The sequence below is a fragment of the Phascolarctos cinereus genome, unplaced genomic scaffold (assembly GCF_003287225.1).
Source record: "Phascolarctos cinereus isolate Bilbo 61053 unplaced genomic scaffold, phaCin_HiC Scaffold_3;HRSCAF=262, whole genome shotgun sequence".
Taxonomy (NCBI): domain Eukaryota; kingdom Metazoa; phylum Chordata; class Mammalia; order Diprotodontia; family Phascolarctidae; genus Phascolarctos; species Phascolarctos cinereus.
The window spans coordinates 252,190,034-252,213,153 of NW_027555736.1; the positions used below are offsets into that span (position 1 = coordinate 252,190,034).

Genomic DNA, 23,120 nt, shown 5'->3' on the forward strand with positions numbered 1-23,120 from the left:
ATTTTTTTTCTGGGGTATTCAGTGCTTTTTGACTCCTTACCTCTTTACAACAAAGAGTCAAATCCCTTGACCAATATTCTATTCTGCTTCTATTTACTGATAAAAATTTACTGCTTAAGCTAGTAGTTTCTAAATAGTGTGTTCTGTAAATGAACCATTTTAACATCAGAGCAAGCCTCTTTACAATTTAAAAAAATAATTTTTTTTTCACCTTCCCCTTACTCTGCACTGAATTCCCTTTTTCAGCCCAAGTTGTTCCAGTTATAAAAGAAGCCTTCTGTATCCAGTCACAATATTCCTAGCTAGGTAGCCAATGAAGATTTTAAGTAATGGTGAAAAAAAAAATGGAAACATTATTCTTTCATGTAACATTTTATTTAAACCAATACACTCATCATGCTTAGCTAGAGACCATTTAAAATAAACATGCAGTATGAAATAGCGAAGACTGACACAACGTGAGGAGGTTGAGCCACTTGTTACTGTTAAAACAACTACATGAAACTGTTAACATAGATGAGACTGAGCTTAATGTTTCAAGCTTCCTTGATAAAATAAGGTTGTATTAGAACATTGCCATCACTGGAAGCTTGACCTGCCATGTCAGAGTTCTCAAAACGTTCAGGTAATCTTTGTGGCTATGGAAATTTGCAGTTTCAATGAAAACTTAATTCAGTCCTTTAAATCGAAATATTACAGGTATCTAATTACTATTATGTGTAGAAGATATGAGAGTAAACAACTTAAAGTTTTGCTTAAATATATTCTACTTGGGACCCTTTGTTACTAGATAAAAGGTTAATTTTTTCCCCTCAAATATAAAATAAAATTTGACCAGAAGATTTTGAGACTGACTTTTATATGCTAAGTTGTGATGGCTCAAATCCCAGATTCCAGTATAATCAACCTAATCTATTGAATTAACAGAGATAACACATAGTGCTAAAGGAGTAATTACAAAACACGAATTACTCCCTATTTCTACCAAATACTAGCATTTAAACTTCTATGAAAACATCCAAAATCATTAGTCCAACTTTATGGGTTAATGACTTACAATTATGCTTATGTCTGAAAATTAATCTAGTCATTTTTAATTAGTAAGAGCTTAAAAACAAATCCACAAACTTTATTTACTCAATGAATTTTTGAATATCAAAATCAAACCTGGTAATAAACTTCCAATGCCAGAGATTTTATTCAAGGTTCAGACCTGAGCACACCAACTTTTTATGGCTGTCTGACTCCTGAAAATAGGAGTTTTTATTAGGGGAAAAAGTGTTGCAAGACCTTTTGCTACAAAGGCTATTATTAATATTGCTATAAAAATATTTGTAATTGTATCAACACTTGCTCAAATATAAGAGGGTGCTTAACTGTATTAGGCATGTAGTAGACATTTCCAGAAACAATAATACAAAACTGATGGCTTAAAAAAAATCTAAAACTCAGTGTAATAGATTGGTAATAGGCTCTTTCCTAGATTTGCTCTGATACCAGAAAAAAGAACGCTACACGATGCTTGGAGAACATTTTGACATTACAATATAGTAATCGATCAACCACCAATCATTTATTAAGCACCTACTATGTGCTAGGCACTGTTTAACCTTCAAATGTAGATGACTTCCCCACATAAACTAAATACAGGACGGGATAATTCATTTGTCCCACCTTGACAAAATGTACTCTTACTGCAATAATGCAAAAAAAAAAAAAAGGCCAACTATTTCCAAATGAATGCTAACTTAGATGGCAAGTAACTAAAGTCATGCCTGTGAGGCAATTAGTTCTTGAAGTCTGATCAGCAACCCTCCCAATAGTCTCAAGGTCTGAAAGTGCTACCAGATGAGGGAAAGATGAAGAACTATTAAGTATAAAAATCAGATTATGAACCAGATGGGAGCAGTTTCTATTTGGAAGGTGGGAAATATTTTAAAATGGAATGGAATAAATGGAATGAATTCCGTGGTAATTCTTTGAGGAAGAAAAAAGAGAAAGGAGCAAAGATACAGACTGTTACAAGGGAAATTTAATAATCATTATAATAGCTAAGATTTACATACAGCCTTAAGGTTTGCTAAGTTTTTCATACATATTATCTCATTTGATCCTCTCAACACCCCTGTGAAGGTGCTATGAAACTTATTTTAAAAGAAACCCAAAATGTACTAGGACTAAAAAATGTTTTCATTTTCAAATTCTGAGAATATTTTTTCTAGTATTGGTATTAATTGTTCCTTAAGAGTTTGATAGACTTCCCCTGTAAGCCCATGAGGACCATGGCTTTTTTCTTGTTAGTTCCTTTACAGCTAGTTCTAGTACTGGAAAAAGGGACCATAAAATAATGAAGTGACAAAGGGGAATCTGGCCAAAAGTCTGAGAACATTTAAGCTCAGGTGTCTCTAATAAAGCACTGTGCTAAGGAGGCCAAGGTTGCAAGTTTAATGACCAGTTATCAAAGTTAATTTCATAGTAGAAAAAAATATCACTTCCATTGAACCCATTACTATAACTAGCTGCCTTTAAATGTATGTATGCCATTGGTCATAAAGGGAAGAATCTGGATTGTTTATCACAACCCAGTGCCACAACTAGAAAAACAATGAAAAATTATTTCAATGACAGTAGGTCAATAAGTATACAGGATCTTAGTACAAAAGACAAAAATTTCCTATATTTTAAGATCACAGCACATTAAATACATTCTTTGACAGCACTGTTTCCTTTTATTGCTGTGACCTGAGACAACAGAATATTACTTCTTTAGTCAAAAGCATGCCTACACTAATAGCATAGAGGTTTTACCCTCCTGATTCCAGAATTCCAGGATCAGGATGTGACTTCAGTCACTGAACGTCTCTCCGCTTCATGTTACTCATTTATGAAATGAAGAGGTTGGACAAGATGGCCTCTAAAATTTCTTCCAGTCTAGATCCAAGATCCTATGAATGTAAGTGACATTTCATTTCTGAAAAGTCCCAAAGAGCAAAAATTGTGTATTTAAATAAAAGTTCATAAAATTCTTAAATTTTGTAGAAGTAATATGTGAAAGAAATAAGGAATCTCTTCTACTCTTTAACAATAACAACAAAGAAAAAAAACACAATAAAAATCTCTTTTCTCTTTTTTCCATATGTCTTATTTCCTGTTTCCTTTAATTTCCTGCTTTCCTATTAAGGAAGATACATGATAAATTATTTAGGTCATGAAAGATTCTCATTCAGTAATATTAGAAAATGTTAATACCTCTAAATTTAGTTGGCACATACATTTGAAAGAAAGATAGAAATTATGAATTAAATATAATCCATTGCAAAAAGGCTTTTGCTAATTTTTTTAGAAAATGACTAAGATATAAGATGAATCATTTTACTTGGTTGTTACATTACTGTTTGAGGACAGATCTTGGTAAGTCTTTGTAAAATGTCTACTTTTGAATGTTTTAAAGTAAACATTTTAAAAAGACATTTTAAAGTATCCTTCATAATAAGATTTATGCTAATGACATGTATGAAGAATAGCTCAATTATTCAAGTATTCATTTAGCTTGGAATGCCATTCTGATAACTAAAGTATTACAGCATCAATATGAATTTGATTGACATATTATTTTTGTTGACATATTATTGTTAATAACATATTGACTTATGTTATTATTGACATATTATTCCAAACAGTTAGTATGACCAAGGTTTAAGATCAATACTTCTTCCCTCTGATACAAATCTAAATCACCGACACATACAAAATCCTAACTTTTAACTGCCAGGTATTCACTAATGCAAGGAAATGGCTGGAATTTACAGAAGTGAAGTTGGTTTTGTTACAAATTTCAGTTATAGAATTAGACACTACAAAACATTTTACTTGGACCTTTACAAAAGTATTCATTTCAACAAGTCTGGATTACTGGCAGTGTAAAACTCTCTAGATTAATTTTAAAGCTAACAAATCAAAGGCACAGTATTAACAGGTTTAAAATGACTAACACTCATATGACATCAGGAAATACTCAAGTTTATAATTCCATAGTACTTAATATTGTTCGATAATTATGGATATTAGAGGTTATGGAAGAAAAATGTAGTAAACTAAATTAAGTTATAGAATTAATGAAAAAAGACTTAGAATACATGATACTCTAAGGTCATATTTATAGGCTCAAATTTGGGTGATTCAAGCCTTAAAATGTGTTTCACATATCTGACAAGTAATATTATGCTAACATCCAGTACTTGTCAAAAGGAGGCAACCATTGCTCATCAAAAGCAAATTACCCATTTTCCAATGGTGAATGAAAATAGTAACAAATTCTGAACCAGAAGTAATAGAAATTAGTCACAAGAGTGCAAAAATTCCCTGCAGAAGTATTCCACTAAACAATTACAAATATGAGGAAACACTTTTAAAATTTTCATTACTATAAGAAGAATCTTCTCCTTTGTACAAACTTTGTACAACTGAAGATTTTTATTTGCTGCAGGAAACAGAATTGTAAATAACAGTGCATTTTTAGGCATAAATAAGTATTTATGTCTGGTTCCAGTATAGTCAGGTTAGTACATAAATACTTAAAGAGTAACAGGAAGTTCACTTTAGTGGAAAAATCCAAGTTTCTCACATAACCATTCTTCAGTTAGATCTTCAGTATTTCTTATTTCAAATACCTTGAAAGACAAAAGCTGAAGTTAAAATTGTATCAAAATTTAGTTTCATTTTCCTTATCTGACCTCTGTGAACAGCAAATTGGGACTCTTAAGGAATGTTCAATTACTGATACTTAATATTTGGGAGAATTAATTTAAAGTATTTACTCAAAAGGACTGGAAGAGGTATAAATCAGATAAAAACATGTACTGGGCCTGAAAACTCAAATATTCCAAAGAATAGGTCTGAAAACTATAGGCCAGAGCACTCAAGTTTCAGTTGACTTTTTTCTTCTGGTGAGGCAAGGGGATTAAGTGACTTGCCTACGGTTACACAGTTAGTAAGTATCAAGTATCTGAGTCCAAATTTGAACTCAGCTCCTTCTGACTCCAAAGCTGGTATTCTAGCCACTGTGCCAACCACCCCTCAGTTGACTTTTAAAAGACTGGAGATAGTCAATGAAGTAACTGGGCTGTGGTACACTTTTGACAGAGTGGATTAGAACACTGTTCACTCCCACCAAATGATCACAACTCTCAAAGTTTATATGTTCCAAGAAATATTCCTCAAAATGTAGAACAAATAGTCCTTCCACTTCTGGCAGACTAGAACCATTTCAAATTTGGGTAAATCACTCATAGTCCACTAGCTGCGTTTACTCCACCCTTGATCAAAAAATCCCTCAGCACCAGAGATGCTGCTTCAGGGTAAAAGGTAGAGGAAAAAATGCACAAATAACATTCATATAGGCTGATGGGTGGAAAGCAATGGGGGTAAGCCTTAAAGCAAAGCAAAGAGATGGGAGGCAGCTGAATAAGAGAAGAGGTGGGAAAGATACTATATTAAAAAATAAACTAAAATTTTTTTGATTAATCTATTTTTATTACTATAACATGAGGAATAAGAAAATCATCAACTAAAAACTGGTATAGGAAGTTCAATAAGTTTTTAGAGAAACAAGATTTTATTTCAGTCTTCAACAGGACCAAAGGACAGCAAGTAGTTATGAAGTCTTATATCAATCTCCTCGTATAAGGAAAGTGGTATGTTCTTTAAAAATCATTAATAATCTTAAATATCCCAAGAATGTTAATCTTGGATTCTAAGAAATCATTTAGTTTTGGGTACAGTTAACTGCATAGTAAGTAGCTTACTCACTGAACTGGATTCATTCAATAAATGATTTCCTAATCTTCTGTAGTGACGTGCTTTAGTAAGCACATTCTCAACAAACAAGTCATATATTAAAATGATACCTTGGTTAGTTCAGCTGTTTGAACTAGCTTATTCTTACTCCCAGCATACATCATCTGTTGTTCAGGCTTACACCCTGTAGTTTAGAAAAGAGGGAAAGCAGGAGATATGAGAATTTGAGAAAGAAAAATTGAAAAACTGTTTTCTTTACTTACATTTAATTTAGTTACATTTATTTAGAATTTCTTTTGATATTAAGACAAATACAATTAAATTCGCATGTCCCATACTTCGAAGTATTCATTAAAGCACACACATGAGTTGATATCAAAGATATATTTGGTCAGAAACTGGTTATATTGTGAGAATGAGGAATAACAAAAGGTCAAGCTTGTATCACTGGTACTCCTAAAGTGCCAAGAGACAACAAGTGCTGACATCATTTTTAGCTCTAAAGTTTATAAAGCCCTTTACCAGCATTTCATTTGATCCTTACAGCCCTGTTAGGTTAGGTGCTATCTACATTACTACCCCATCCTTCAGATAAGGAAACTGAAACTCAGAGGGTGAGTGACTTCTCCGAGGTCACAATGCAAGTTAAGTGTCAGAAGCAGGATCTAAACTTTGGTCTTTTCTGACTCCAAGTTAAATGCTCTTTCCATTACACCACCCTACATCACTAGGAAGATCTTCTAATGCTGGGTAGATAACCTGGTAGAGAATTTATGGGAAGATATAATGGACAAGAGTCAAATAGGACTCTTTTTTTTTCCTCTTCAAATTCCTGGTTTAATATATATATTTTTAATTTTGAAGAAAAAAGTTCCAAACAGCAGGCTGCTTCACATGAATAACTCACAATATCAACTTTTTTTTTGGGGGGGGTGTTGGGGGCATGGGGAGTGAGGCAATAAGGGTTAAGTTACTTGGCCAGGGTCACACAGCCAGTAAGTGTCAAGTGTAATGAAGCCGCATTTGAATTCGGATCCTCCTAACTCCATGACTGGTGCTCTATCCACTGCATCACCTAGCTGCCCCACAATATCAACTTCAGAAAACAAAGTCTGTTTAAAAGAAATATATGTAGGTAAGAAATAACCTGTAGCCCTGAAGAAAATACCCATGTCAATGAGATCCACTGAAATACTGGAGAACCAGATTACACGCGAGCATGCAAAAGATGCAATTACATTATATTTAACACCATTCAAAGTAAATATAAGTAAAGTAGTCAAGTTTCAGCCAACTGCAGCTTTGATTCACAATCCTTAAGTTACCAAAAAGACAAGAATACTCTGTACTCTGGCTTATGCATTATAAAGAGCTGGACTTCTAGCAACTATCTACACTTGACTGATTGACTATCCAGATAGATTTTAATAAAGCTTTACAATTTGCAAGGTACTATTAGGTGCTGTGGGAGAAAAAGAAAAGTACAAAAGTCTTCTCTCCACAAGCTAGTTGTGGAAATGATTCATCCTTTTAGAGATTTCACATGCATCTAAACACATATGTAATATAGGAATAGAGATCAGACTTATGATGGCATTGGTACAGAGAACACCAAGTTAAGTAAAGTCTGTTTACTGCTCACGTTGACACATCCTCTGCAATCTTAGAGAGCTAACATGGCATCAAGAGGTAAAACGACTCGCCAAAGGTCAAACAGTCAGCAGCTAGGAGAAGCAGGGCTTAAACCCAAGTACTTCTGGCTCCAGCCCCAGTTTTCTGTGCCCTATATCATGCTGCCTTTATGTACACCTGAGATTTCAGGAAGGCAGATTTCAAAGAGTACAGAAGGATAGATAGGATTCCATGGACTAAAATTCTATAAGGGAAGTCAGCCTAGTAGGGAAAGGTGGCTCTGAAGAATGAAATTCTGAAGATAGTGAAACAATTCTGATGAGGAAGAAAAAGAGATTGATAGGGATACACAGGAAATTCAGGAGCCAAACTAGATTTTTAAGAAATATACTGGTAACAGAAGATGAATACAAATGCATTGTAGAGAATACTGGCATGCTGAATGAGGTAAGGGTGGTAGGGAAAGGTAAGGACAACAAAAACAGGTTTTGTTTTGTATTTTTTTTTTTTGGCTAGGCAATGAGGTTAAGTGACTTGCTCAGGGTCAACACAGCTAGTAAGTGTTATGTGTCTGAGGCCGGATTTGACCTCAGGTCCTCCTGAATCCAGGGCCAGTGCTCTATCCACTGTGCCACCTCGCTGCCCCTTGTTTTGTATTTTTAAAAGCTATCCTGGGATAAAGAAGATGACAATCAGTATTCAGGGAAGAGGGGCTATTGATAACTGACTACAGAGAGACAGCAAAGATGTTCTTATTTTGCTTCTGCTATCTCTGCCTAAGAAGATGAGCTGCAGCCTGCAAAGGACAGAACAATGGCTAACAGGGAGCTTATACTAGGCCTGAGTAAGAAGGTATTGATAGACTGTCCATCTACTCTTGATGAATTCAAAATGTCATCAATGAGCCACTTCAGTACTAATGATGTGCGGGATAAGCCACTGTCAGTGACAATGATGTGCCACTTTCAGTGATAGCTTAAAAATTATGGAGAATTGTAAAGATACCACAGAACTGCAGAAAGATAAATATCTTGATTTTGAAAAAAACAGAGAGAGAGAGGGAAAGAACATAATCTGGAAACTTTAAGCCAGTGACCTTGACACTGATTCATGACAAAAGTCCAAAATTATTAAAGAAGCGATTACTGAACATCTAGAGGAGGAGCCACTGACTACAAAAAGCCAGTATAGCTTGATCAAGAAGACATGATGCTAGGCTAACCTTGTTTTCTTTTTTGATGGGATTACTAAATTGTTGTATAAGAGGAACACAGTTTTTCTTGGCAATAGCAAAACATTTGATTGTCTCTCCATTTCATGCAGAAAAGATGGAGATGTGGCCTAGGAAAGATACAATTAGATGGACTCAGAACTGGCTTAAAAGTAGTCACTAATAGTTTGATATCATTTTGGGAGGTCTTCAGGGAGGAAATGGATAAATGAATGGAAATTATTTTTTAAGGTTACACATGTGCGATCATGTTAAACATATTTCCAAATTTGTCATGTTGTAAAAGAAAAAACAGAACAAAAAAGGAAAAACCAAGAAAAAAAAGTGAAAACAGTATGCTTCAATTTGCACTCAGATTCCATAGTTCTTTTTCTGGATGTGGACAGCAGGAAAATCATTTTTGAAGAGCTTACTATTTGCCAAGCACTGGGGATAAAAACAGAAAAGTGACACAGTCCCTGCTTTTAAGAAGCTCACATTCTAGTTGAGGGAAGATTGAAGTTAAACCCTGCTCCATTTAACATTTTTATCAGTGACTGAGATAAAGGCATTGAGCACATACTTCAAGTTTGTGAAAGACAGAAGGTTGGGATGTACTGCCAGCACAATGGATAAAAGGATGTTAATAGGCTAGAATACAGGGCCAAATCTAATAAGACAAAATTTAATAGTAACTTACCTGCAAACAATTAATTTCACAATGTACAAGATGGGCATCTACCTCACCAAGATTGTTGTGAAAATCAAATGAGAATACACATGTACAAAATATTTATAGCTGTTCTTTTTAGGATGCCCATCAACTGGGGAATGGCTGAGCAAGTTGTGGTATATGAATGTAATGGAATACTATTGTGCTATAAAAAATGATGAACAGGCTGACTTCAGAAAAACCTGGAAAGACTTGTATGGTCTGATGCTGAGTGAAGTGAGCAGAACCAAGAGGACTTTGTACACATTAATAGCCACGTTATGCAATGACTAATATTGTTAAACTGAACCCTTCTCAGCATTACAAGGATCTAAGACATCTCCAAAGGTGTCGGGATAGAAAATGCTGTCCACATCCAAAGAAAGAACTATGGAAGTCGAATCGCTATCATTTATTTTTACCTTCTGTGAGTTTTGTTTCATCTTTCTGATGGTTCCTCCTATTGGTTTTAATTTTTACTTACAACTTCACTAATGTGAAAATGTTTAATGGGTATGTAAATGTAAAGCCTATATCAAATTGTGCGCCGTCTTGGGGAGGGTTGGGGGGGAGGAAGGGGAAGAAAAATTTTCAACTCAAAAGCATATGGAAGTGGTTGATAAATCAAAATAAATTAATAAAAATTTAAAAATAAAGTGATTCTAAACCACAAAAAAAATCAAATGAGAATATATGCAAAACTAATTAAGGCCTGCATGGGAGCTATTATATTTAGGTCATAACAGATAAATATATTTAAGTTACATGTAAAAAACAATGGGGATATAGGGCCAGAAAATCAGATTTGGTCATATGGCTGAAAGTATTTTTTGGGGAAAAAAGTGATGAATAGGCAGGTTATGGAGCCTGGCCATTATTTTTTAGAAAATGTGGACCAATTGAAAAAGGAGAGTACTGGGCACAAAAATCTAGTGGCAGTGTACAAGAAGGAATGAAGGGGGTAAAGACTAGAGGTGAGGGGATCGATGTAGTTTTTACAGAACATAAGTGGATAAGAGACTAAATTAATGTGGTAGTAGTGGGAATTAAAGTAGTTAACTTAAGTAACTTCAATTATCTAGACATCTGCTAGAGCTCTTGCTCTGCCAAAAAGCAGAGCAGCTAATAACATCTTATTATTTCATCCTTCGAGAAGTAGAAGGACAAAGAGAAATTCTATTTTGGATATGAATCTCACCAACAAGGAAAAGATGAAAATGTGGGGTGAAAATATGCAGAATCTTAGTGGCACAGGGAAGAAGTAACTACTCTATTTTAAGAGCATATTATAGTGGGGGCAGCCAGATGGCAGTGGATAGAGCACCGGCCCTGAAGTCAGGAGGACCTGAGTTAAAATCCAGCCTCAGACCAAACACTTGACACTTATTAGCTGTGTGATCCTGGGCAAGTCACTTAACCCCAACTGCCTAAAAAAAAAATGTGGAGAAAAAGAGTATATTATAGTGGACAGAAATAAAAAGCTAGGTATACTCAGACATGTATTTTAGATTTGGGGAAGGCAGATTTCATAAAGTTCAGAAGAAAGGTAAGTAGGATGCCACTGACTAAAATTTTATAGCAGATGACAGCTCAGGAGGGACAGGAAACTCTCAAGAATGAAATTGTGAAGACTGTAACATGAACCTAAGGCCAACAGAAAGGATTAGTGTACTTGCACATGTGTGTGTGTTTGAAGTGAAATGGAGGGAAAATGAAGAACAAGGGAAGTGAGAGGACTGTTGCATGGAAGGGGTGGAAGGAGGTAAGCTGCAAACAGAGAGGCGGCTGAGGGGCTCAACTCTTATTTTGCTTCTATTTTCTCTGCTCAGGAGAGTGACCTGTGCATGTGAATAGAAAAAAACGGCTGAAAGGGAGTTGGTACCCAAGATAAGCAAAAAGAATAAGAGAATACCTAGCTGCTCTTATTGAATTTAAGTCATCCAGCCCAGATTAACTATATTGTTGGCTACTGAAGGAACATGCAGGTATGAGTGTTGGGCTGTGGTCAGTGATATCTGAAAGACCATGGAAAACAAGATGGGAGAAGTGCTGTTCACCTAATTTTCTAAAAAGAGAAGGGGAACAGAATGGCCAGACTTTAAGCCTATGAACTTGATTTCCTGGAAAGATTTTAGAACGGATCATTAAAAAGATGGTTTGTGACTATCTATAAAAAGAAGTGATTTCAAAGAGCCAGCATGCCCTGATTAAACTAATCTGATTCCCTTTTGACAGGGTTACTCAATTGGAGGATGAGGATGAAATCCTATAGATAAAATTTACATGTATTTTGAAGTGCTAAAGTATCACATATTTTTATGGAAAATATGGAGACTAGATAATTGGTTAAATGGCAAGATTCTGGAGTAGTCATTCAATGTCAACTTGGCAGGCCTATACTCAATTTAAAAGAAAAGTCAAATTCAAAAATAAAGGATCAGGGATGTATGTTTAGACAATATTTCCATCTGAAAAAGATCTGAGGGTTTTACTGGACTTCAAGCTCGATGAGTCAGCAGTATAAGATGGCAGCCAAGAGAGCTAATGAAGTCCTAGACTACATTAATAGAGGTAAGCATTACGAGTTTCTAGAAATAAAGAGATGATTATCCTCTGTACTTTTTCCTGTTAAGAATACATCTGTATAATTGTGTTCAGTTCTTGGCACCTCTTTTAAAAGGGTTATGATAAGCTAGAAGGTGTCAGAGAAAGGCAACCAGGATGGTGAAGAGTGTTCAGCCTATGTCACACGAGGATAAATTGAAGGAACTAGGGATGTTCAACCTGGAGAAGTCAGATGGGTGGGGAGAACACTATGTAGAAGAGGGATTAGACTTGTTTTGTTGTTTGGCTGCAGAGGCTAGAATCCAGGGCAATGTGCAGAAATTGTAAAAAGGCAAATCTAGGAAAAACTTCTAATGATTAGAGGTATGCCAAAATGGAATGGACTATTTCAGGAAGTTGTAAGCTCTTCATTCAACTTTTCAAACAGATCATGGATTACCACTTATCAGATATATTGTAGTAGGGAGTCCTTTCAGGTATGATTTGAACTAGATGGCCAGAAGTCTCTTCTAATTCTGAAGTTCTGTGATGGGGAGATGTTACAAAGGAAGATTATACAGGTTTGGTAACTAACTATATATAGGAGTCATGTGACAGAGTCAAGAAAACTTTATTGATATAATGTTTTCCTTAATGTCTAGTCTCTGGAGTTCCACAATCTTTTCTCGTGATGGGTATAAAGAGATAGTTTCGGGGCAGCTAGATGGCGCAGTGGATAGAGCACTGGCCCTGAAGTCAGGAGGACCTGAGTTAAAATCTGGCCTTAGACCAAACACTTGATACTTACTAGCTGTGTGACCCTGGGCAAGTCACTTAACCCCAACTGCCTAAAAAAAAAAAAGACAAAAAAAGACAGTTTTGCTTATTCGAGCTCTGTTAACTGCAAATGTCACCCTTCCTCATTCTCAATGAATCAATACTGCTTTTTAAAATGAACCAATACTGCTTTTTAAAATGAACAAATGAATGAAAAAGCATGTACTGCCTTCTATTAAATGTATACATACATTCAAGAAATTTATATGTAGCTATATTAAGAGGACATTTATTCTGCTTGTTAAGACCTTTGTGTATTTTTCCCCCCTTTCCCTATAGAATCTGAGTTAGCATGTCATATTTTGAATCCCAAGGTGGAAAATCATAAACACCTCTATAAGTTCTCTGATTCATCAACAGAAAGAATAACCCAAGGCCATTCTTCTGGCACTTGCCAGATAATTTAAGAGGCAGAACTACAAGGCAATTCTGCCTACACCAATGAACATGTATCCAGTAAGTGTTAACTGTCCCTTGCTTTTTGCTTTCATCCCTATCCACTCCTTTCCCAATAATGACTTCAAGAAATGCCCATCCCATCAAATGGCTTCAGTCTGTCTAGCATCACATATGCCAAACTCTGTCTTACATTTCCCTTGTTACATAACCTTGAGTAAATTAGAGAACATAACAGTCTCACACTCTCATCTCCCTCAACCAATTACTGTACTTCCTAAGAACAGATCTAGAAGCAGATAGCAGATGATAACTTGCTCCCCAGTAACACCACCCTCGAATCCCCCCAAAGAGAGGACCATCTCTGTCACATCAGAAATGAGACCTTTTCTTCTTTAAAAAAAAAAATAGTGAAAGAAAGCCAGGGAGCCATCTTTAACGCTGCCACAACCATTCCAATATGGTGAACTGTCACACTATTACCCAGTCTAGAAATAGACTCAGAAATCTGTAGCATTCTACTCCTGTCTCCAGTTAGCAACAATGAACATTCTTTAATAAATCTCTTTAGGGTGAACTTTCTCTTTACTTAGAATGTATACAGAGTTGCTACATAAATCATTCATTTGAAGGAGCATATACCACCAAATGAAGAAACTGAAATAAATAGAAGAAACTGATCAAGTTTCATCATCATTCTTAAAACCAGGGAACCTTTGTTCCAATTACTGCAATGAGTTGTCCTAATCATTAGGTAAAGGAAAGGAAAAGGTCCAAGAAAAGAAAAACATAATAATAGAATAACAACTTAAATGTAGATAAACTAACCAAATTAACAGGAAATAAATGAGAAAACAAAATCATTAGCTTTTTATATTACTAATTTGCCAACCAGTGTATTTTGTAAAATCTATTTTAAATCAGTCATATAATTTTAAATTGAACTGCAAAGGAAAAAAATAAAATCTAGAATCTGTTTTGAATAAAAATAAATATTTCATTTCAGTAACAACTGTTTCATTTTTTTAAATCTCAAAAGTAATTAAATATAACATTTGAACGGTGTTGTATTTATATAATATACACACTTCCCTTAAAATAACACTTTACTTAGTAGCAAAAACTAAATACTTTTAAAAACTAAGAATATATGAATTTGAAGATCACAAATGTTTTCATCAAATTTCAATTTACTGTACACTTAAAAAAACCTTACCAATAATAATTCTCTGTTACATCTACAAATTACCATAAATGGACAGATTTCTCAGGATTTCAGGTTGAGGGGAAAAAAGACTAATTCAGTATTCTGAAAGGTGATGCCTACAATATATTTGTCCATTATTTACTCCTTCTAACCCTAGAGAGCAAAAATTATTCTGAACTCAAGTAGGTCACTGTATGAAAGAGCGCATTTGCAGATGGATTGGCCAATCTGTGAATTAGTAGATTAAATTTACTATGTGTAGAGAAAAATCTTAAGAAATCAGTTTTATCTCATTTTTTAAAAAAAGCCCCTTGAATCTGAGAACAAATTTAAAATTTATAGTAACTGATCTTGAAATCAAGAGAACACTTCATTACTCAAATAATTTTAACAATAAAAAAAAGTAGAGTTTAAAGTTCAAACTTTTCTACTGGGGGAAAGCCCAAATTCTACAGTCTGTATTTCATCTAGCGCTCATGCTATTCACAAAGTCTATGCCATGTGACTACTTCGTGATATTTTTCATTAATAATCCCCTTGGATGAAGTCCATTTTAGGCTGACTTTAAAGAAAACTGTTATACAGGGATACTCATGTTTATACAACATGACAAATTTAAGAAATCTAGCATATTTCATCTTCTAGTACATCATTCAACATAATTCACCTTTACTAGGATGTATTTATTTACATATATACATTATATGAGAATCATACTTACCAACAGGACTAGAGAAAATAAAGCACAGAGGGTATGAAACTCTTCCATCATCATGTTGATATTTATAACTATATACAATGAAGGTTTTTCTTAAGTTAAGGAAATGTGAAAAAACTATTTTAGTACTTGAATAAGAATCTTTTTAAAAAGAACACTAGATTAGAAAAATTGGATTACTCTTCAATCAGTTTAAACTAGGCCCCTACCTACCTCATTTTACATTCTTCCATGATATTATACAATAGTAACGATATAAACGGAATATTATGAAATAAAATAAAACACAATAGAAATGTACAACAGATTTTTTAAAAACAGAACAAGTTTTATATATGTGTGTATGTATAAAATAATTTTTTTGCTCTCTGAGGAAAATAAAATAATTTTAAAAAGCAGAAAAATAAAAAGGATATCGAGGTTGTCGTTCAGGCAGTTCATCTTTAAGCTCATCAGGTGAAATGCCCTGGCAATTTAACAAAAAGCAATGTTCAAGAATGTTCTTGGACAAAAGTAATTAGCAGAATAAAATGCAACAGTATTACTGTATAATTATAGACTTACAACCTTCATGAGTAAAGTAAAACTTGACTAAATTGAACATCTACAACAGAACTAATAATTTCTAGGTTAGTAAAGAAATCTATTCTAACCTCACCTATTCCATTCTAACCAACATCTATTTTTTTTTTTGATGAGGCAATTGGAGTCAAGTGACTTGCCTAGAGTCACACAGCTAGTGAGTGTTATGTGTCTGAGGCCATATTTGAACTCAGGTCCTCCTGATTCCAGGGCCACTGCTCTATCCATTGTGCCACCAGCTGCCCCCAACATCTATTCTAACCTCAACTATGCTGACTAAATGACAGGCTGATATAAACGGAAAATTAAACTGTGCTAGGTCTTCAACTGCAAGGACCCCACTGCTGAGTGAATGAATGAGCATTCTTTCTTCTCCAAATAAGTTTAATTTGTTTCTTCTGGAGTTAAAAAATAAAGTTAATTTATTTTCACTTCACTAAGTTAATTTTTTTTTAAGCCAAATCACACTGAAGCTTTAATTCATCTGCTAAACTAAGTTCATAAAAGAGTAATGAAGTTTGGCCTTGGAGACAAGAAGACCAAATTGAGTTTTTAATCTGGCACCTGACAAATTCTATCTTTGTAACCTTGTCACTTAACCTGAGTGCTCTAGGCAAGTCTCCAAGAGTCTAAGTTGCCAAGTAGATGGTGACTTGAATTGGTAGAGGGTTTCCTACACCAACAAAATCCCAGGCACAATCCCTTTCTGTAACTTGTAGAAAGTCAATTTATATTGGCTGAGCAGCAGTTCAGCAAAAACTTATCTTAGGGGCTTGTCACACCTCATTTGATAAAAAGAATTCTTCCATGATTATGTTTATTAGATGGGATTTCCTTATCACTTAAAATAAGATAATTAACTTTACTTAGCAAGATAATATAATTATTAAGATTTTTTTCATTTAGTGACCACACATTTGAAAGAGATAACTAAACTTTACATGGGAAAGCAAAGATAGCATTTTTCATGTGATAACATGATTGAACTATAATGAAAGATTATCTTTAGTTGATTTGACAAACCTCAAGTTCTTCATCCAGGACTACCAGACGTTTATCCTTGTCAATCTTCACTATAATAAAAACACAGTATATGTGAATTTGTGCACATCTAATGTGAATTTAATTTTCCCATCCCTTGGACTTATTTCTTTAGCATCTAAAATGGAAACTGACCAAGAAACACATGAGTCAAACTCACTGATGACTTATTAGCCTAATATTTGTTCTTTGGGATAATTATATTTTTATTTAGTCAACTCTTGAAAGCAGGATTCTCACAGATGATCAAGTTAGTTGACAGTACCTGTAGTAGGTCTATTTTATGAAGCAGCAGTACTTAATTTACTTATTTAGAATATTGCTGTCTCAGTTACCTCTATATATTTTACAAAGAAGTCTTTTAAAATCCAAATACTTAATTTCCTACCCTAATCCTGGGAAGATCTGAAAAGGGCCAAGCTTTGCACCAGTCAGAATGATCTATACCCAGCATGGAATGAATGAGCCGTAGACAAAAGTTGACCAATACAGAAAGAAAATTGGACAATATGAGAAAAAGGATGGCTTACTAGGTCTTCCTGAGTCAGGACATTAATGCCACGTCTTTTTTTTTTTTCTGGCAAGGCAAATGGGGTTAAGTGACTTGCCCAGAGTCGCACAGCTAGTAAGTGTTATGTGTCTGAGGCCACATTTGAACTCAAGTCCTCCTGACTCCAGGGCCGGTGTTCTATCCACTGTGCCACCTAGCTGCCCCTTAATGCCACCTCTTTATTTTACTTGAAGTGAATTTCCCCAAGCATTAGATATCTACATTCAAATACTGGGACAAACATACATTCCAAAGTCAAACACATATGATTTTTTAAATATCCTGTTCATCTCCTTTGGTGCAAGCAAGTATTTTCTTAAGTTAAAGAAATGGGGGGAGGGGGGAAGCTACTATTTTATTTGAGCAAGTGACATTATGTTATGCCTTTATTTTATCTGAAGTAAATTCCCTCTGTGAATTGCTTGCTAATATTTTAGCAAACCTTCAAACACATATTTTTGATCAAAAAGATTCTGTCTTGGGGTAAAAACTGAATTCACTATAGCAATAAAACATGCAGTTTCATTTTTCACAACTATGTGCTTAGATTGGTTTTAATTTGTAGCTTAAGTACAGTTGCAAAGATATCACTATTAATTTGCTTTAGTTTGCCACATGCATTTTAGTTAAGAAGCACAGACTACAGAATTTACATTCCCCTCCCTCCTCGACTACACCTTTCTCATCATTACCAAATACTACAATTTCAGACTCTCATATTGCCCATGAAGAAGAGTTTTGAAAGTCAAATTCATTGTTTATGAGAAATGGGGGAGGCAAGACACAAAACTACTCTTCTCATCTTTTGCTAGATTTAGGAAAAAGTGAAATTTGTTCTTAAATAGTAGCTTACTACTTCCGAAAAAAGTGGACATGTTGAATACTTAAAGAGCTCCTGAATATTACTATATCTAAATAAAGCTAGACCACATCTCCTTTACCCTAAAAGAAAAAATAATCATTTAAAAGTATTTGAGATAGGCATATATTTTTAATATTATGACATTTAAACCTAAAATAGAAGGGCAGCCAAAAGTCACTTGGAACTAACAAACTAGTTCTTAACTAGGAGCTGCCACAATTGTGGGGTATCTTTCTTCCCCTGTTTTGTGACTTTTAGCTGTTGTTTCTGTGTGAAAAGTAAAATTAAAAGAAAAAATTGGGAAGGGAAATTACTTTAGAAAAAATTGTTACATGAGCTGTGGCTTTTAGTGAAGGATTAAACAAGTATAAGACTATAACTTTGCTGACGATAGTTGAGCTTACTTATAATAGCAGCATTGTTAGTTTCTTTGCGAAAACGAAACTTTCTCAGTTTCTCCACTAGATCTTCAGCAACATCACAAACCACCAGAGATTCACTCTGGGAAAAAAAACACACACACACACACAAATGAAATAGTTTCAATATGTAATTTTTTAAAAAATCATACATGTAAATAAGCAATTTATACATGGCTAGATATTAGCAGTAAATGAATATAAATGCCAAATATACATAAATGAAATCATTGAAGAGTAGTTTTTACCTGTTAATAATTTAAACTCTTTTACTAACTTGTCCATGCAAACTTTTTTCTCCTACCTGATATGGTAAACTACATGAAGATGGATGGGATTATTTAATTCTCCTTGCCCTGATCAAGACAGATGCTATATGTTGGATATTTTCCATAGGGAGGAAAAATTCCATAAACATAAGACTATACAACTTCTTTAGAAAGCTTCCCTACAGCAAAAGGGGAAGGTCAAGGGTTAAGGGAGGTGGCAATATTTGGGAGAAAAAGTACATTTCAGAATATGTACAAAAGCACAGAATATGTAGGCACAAAAATTATTTCTAGCTATAATTAGCATCAGTAATGTCTTTGTTCAGATTTGGATACACAACGGAGGTATGGAGAAGAATTCCAAAATGGTCTATGAAAAGAATAATGACTCTTTATTGAAAGTCTGGATAACAGATTACATTAGAGAAAATTAAAGAAACTTAACATAGCTTGAAGATGGGAAAAAGTTAGGAGCTATTACAAGTTCACAGATTTAAGAGTTGGAAGTGAACTTTGGAAATGAGTCTAACTCCCTGGTTTTGCAGAGGAGGAAACTGAGACTCAGAGAAATTAAGTGATTCGTACAAGGTCACCCAAATAGTAAAGAGCAGAGCCAGGATCAGAATCCAGGTCCTCTTAAGTCCAAAGCTAGCGCTCTGGATTTTCAATGTACCAGAATACCTATTAGATATTATGAACTACTCAGTGCAATGAAGGAAAAAAAGGGGAAAGAGTATTAAAATTACAATTAAAGGGATTTAATTAGATATTATAAAGAATTTACTTCATGACTATAATTACAGCAAGAATAATTATCAAGGAAGGTCATGGAATTTTCTTCAGAGATTTTTGAGGAAGTAGTTAACAGCTATTATGCTAGAGTAGTTGAAAAGCAAATCTCCAGCTTTATGACAGAACTAGTAAAGGGAAATATTTTTAAACTATTAGGAAAACTAACTTATTCTAGATTAAAGGGACATATGTATTTCCTTTTGGTTCTCCTCAAGATGCTTCATGACTCCCAAAGGCTCTACCAGTGGAACGTAAGCTCTAGCTAGCTCTACCATGCTGGAAAGTCTCCACTTCTGGTCTTAGTAACAGACTAGATAAGTACGGATGGGTTAATTACCAGTAGACCAACCAGTCATTAGATGATGAATTCTATGGCTGTGGCAATTCATGTAACAAAATTACAAATGGCTTGGTCCTATATGGCAATAACAGTACTTCTAATAGCACCTAATGTTTGCAAAGCACTTTACAAGTATTATCTAATTTTATCCTCATCACAACCATGTAAGTGTTATTATTATCTTTATTTTACAGATGAAGGAACTGAAGTAGACAAAAGTTATGTGACCTTCCCAAGGTCACACAGTATGTGTCTTATGGCTGGATTTAAACTTAGGTCTTCCTGACTGCTACCTATTCACGTCCTTCCTGAGGTTATAGGGACAAAGTTAAGAAAAGGAGGCAGAGAGTGCTAACTAGTTTTTAGACTATCTGTAAATATTAATTTAACTGCTGGTACTATAAATATGATATCCTTGTCTAGGGACCAATTAGCTAACTTACTACTGGAGGAAATGAATCATCATAAGAATATTAATACTCTCACTATAAATGAAACTGGAAGATAAAAGGAAGTTGCAGCTATATGAAAAGTTGAATCAGGTTCCTCAGGAAGACAAATAATGAAGTTTGTTTTATTTTGCATCCAAAAGAAAAAAAGAAACATTATTTCAAAGAACAGTTGGGCATCTTGTATTGTGGTATATTTGCAAAAAGACCACCAAAAATCCCCAAAACCCAAACCCACTGTAGTTTTGTGTGCCAAATTCTAATGAAGATAAAGAAGTAGTCTAAAAGGAATCCACTAAAAGCTTCCAAATTAAATTGAAATATACTTTAATACTTGCTAACTTCAATGCAAAGGCAGGTATGAAAAAAAATCAAAATAAATAAAAAATGGAAAATGTGATTCACTATTAAGAAATGTACACAAGCATCTTACATGTGCACATAATGAATGCTCTTTTAAAGGAGAGACTCAAAACATAACAAACACCAAATAACATCACAAAAAATGAAATTAAATCACAAAAAACCATTAGTTACAAATGTAGGAATCATTTTTGAATCAGCCATGTGCTGCATGACTTGTTAGAATGAAGATTAAAATCATTACCAAAATTAGAAGACATTGTTACAATTAAAATAGCTCTAACCTGCCATATTTATACAAGTTAACATATGGTGAAAAATGGGAAATGGATAAAAGACAGACACTGACACTGACTTTTTCCTAAGGAAATGATAAACCAATTACTACAATGAAGTGGCCAAGAGAGTCTAAAAACTACCTCAGCAAAAAAATACTGATTGCTTTGCCAAGGGGAAAGATACTGCAGTCAAAGGCAATTCTGCTTTAGATTATAAACTACTAAAAAAAATCCTTCATAGAAGGATGGTGAAACACTACATATAGTATCATTCTATAAAATTAGTGGTGAAGAGAGAAAAAATAAGTCTTCAGAAAATGTGATGAGATATCCCATTAAGACTAGTCATCCTGTGAAATTAAGAATGAAATTGTAAGAATTACTCTCCCCCCCAAAAAAGAAAAAAATTGAAAAGATTTCTATAACAAAATTTTTTTCTCCATCTAGGACATGGATGGCCCTACAGTCGCCATATTTGGATTGTCATAGTTTCTACTGTGCTATAAGTGGAACAGAAATAGTTCCAAGAAAAATAAAGTAAGAGCAGCTGGACTAGACCAAGTATAAAAGAGGAGATTTGTGAAGGACGTGACACAATTTTGAGGGCATCAAAGGATCAGTTGTTGAGCTATCTGAATGGTGGGATGACACTAGCTACATGGATAAAATTACAGGTAATTATTACCTTTTTTTTTTTTTTAAACAAAATCAATCAGAAAATGTCAGTAGTTATCAGCTCATGTGCCTACCATTCTACCTTTAGAAAATATTTAGAATAATCTATGCCTACCCAGAGTATCTTTGAGGAAGGTATGAAAAAAGAGCTAGGCCTTCCCAAATAATATTCTACAACAGATCTAACCTTTAATCATGTAACTTACTGAAAGATGCCGAGAATACATAACTACATTGTACTTATTTTTTGCTGACCACAAGCAATGATCTGACTTGATAAAGCAAAATGCCTTAAAAACTTTAGAAAATCTAAAGGGACTCCTATGAAGGTACTAAAACCAAAAAAGAGTCCTTGAAAAATGCAAGAGGTAACTTTGTTTGAATACCCTGATTATGAATATCAAGTATGATATAAAAGCTATTCTCACGAAAGATGTTTTTATGGAAGATATTCTGTATAGATTTCAAATGAGAGATTACCTACAGATCACAGAATCATAAATGACAGAATTTCAAAGTAAAAAGGCACCCCAGAGGCCAACCAACTCAACATATACCTAGAAAAAAGATGATAAGGTCCTTGATATACTCTTCTTTGCAGATCAAACTGTAATGAGTATAAGAAGAACTGGAACACTGCCAAGTGTCCTAAATATGATTCATAATCACTCTAAAGAGTTTGGATTAAATCTTACACCACATACCAAAATAAAGTCAAAATGGGTTCATGATTTAGATATAAAGGCTGATACTATAAGCAAACTGGGAGAGCAAGGAATAGTTTACCTATCAGGTTTATGGAGAATAGAAGAATTCATGACTAAAAAGGAGATAGAGAACATTATGAAATGCAAAATGGAAAAATTATCCAAAATTATTACTAATCAAAATTAGATTAAATTGAAAAGTTTTTGTACAAACAAAGCCAATGCAACCAAGATTAGAAGGGAAGCAGAAAACTGGGAAAGATTTCTTACAGCTAGTATCTCTGATAAGTGCCTCGTTTCTAAAACATATAGAGTACTAAAGCAAATTTATAAGAATACAAGTCATTCCCCAATTGATAAATGGTCAAAGGATATGAACAGTTTTCAGATGAAGAAATTAAAGCCATCTATAGTCATATGAAAAAATGCTCTAAATCACTATTGATTACAGAAATGCAAATCAAAACAACTCTGAGGTACCACATCACACCTATCTGATTGGCCAACATGGCAAAACAGGAAAATGATAAATGTTGGGAGATGTGGGAAAATTGGAACACTAATGCATTACTGATGGAGTTGTGAAATGATGCAACCATTTTAGAGAGCAATTTGGAACTATGCCTAAAGGGCTATAAAAATGTGCATACCCTTTGACCCAGCAATAGCACTTCTAGGGCTGTATCCCAAAGAGACCATACAAATAGGAAAAGGACCCACATGTACAAAAATATTTACAGC

General features: G+C 34.2%; 1 protein-coding gene across 1 annotated transcript in view; it reads right to left on the reverse strand.

The window, feature by feature from the left end:
• Positions 1–366: 366 nt before the first annotated feature.
• The window catches only part of GMFB (glia maturation factor beta), a 31,495-nt gene continuing 8,741 nt past the window's right edge, over positions 367–23,120 (reverse strand). Inside the window, exons 2-7 of the mRNA XM_078151567.1 lie at positions 18,492–18,588; positions 16,658–16,707; positions 15,469–15,518; positions 15,056–15,138; positions 5,907–5,980; positions 367–4,670 (exon numbers count right to left, since the gene is read on the reverse strand). Coding sequence (XP_078007693.1) covers positions 4,599–4,670; positions 5,907–5,980; positions 15,056–15,138; positions 15,469–15,518; positions 16,658–16,707; positions 18,492–18,588 — 426 coding nt within the window. The 3' untranslated portion in view covers positions 367–4,598. The remainder of the gene's footprint in view (positions 4,671–5,906; positions 5,981–15,055; positions 15,139–15,468; positions 15,519–16,657; positions 16,708–18,491; positions 18,589–23,120) is intronic.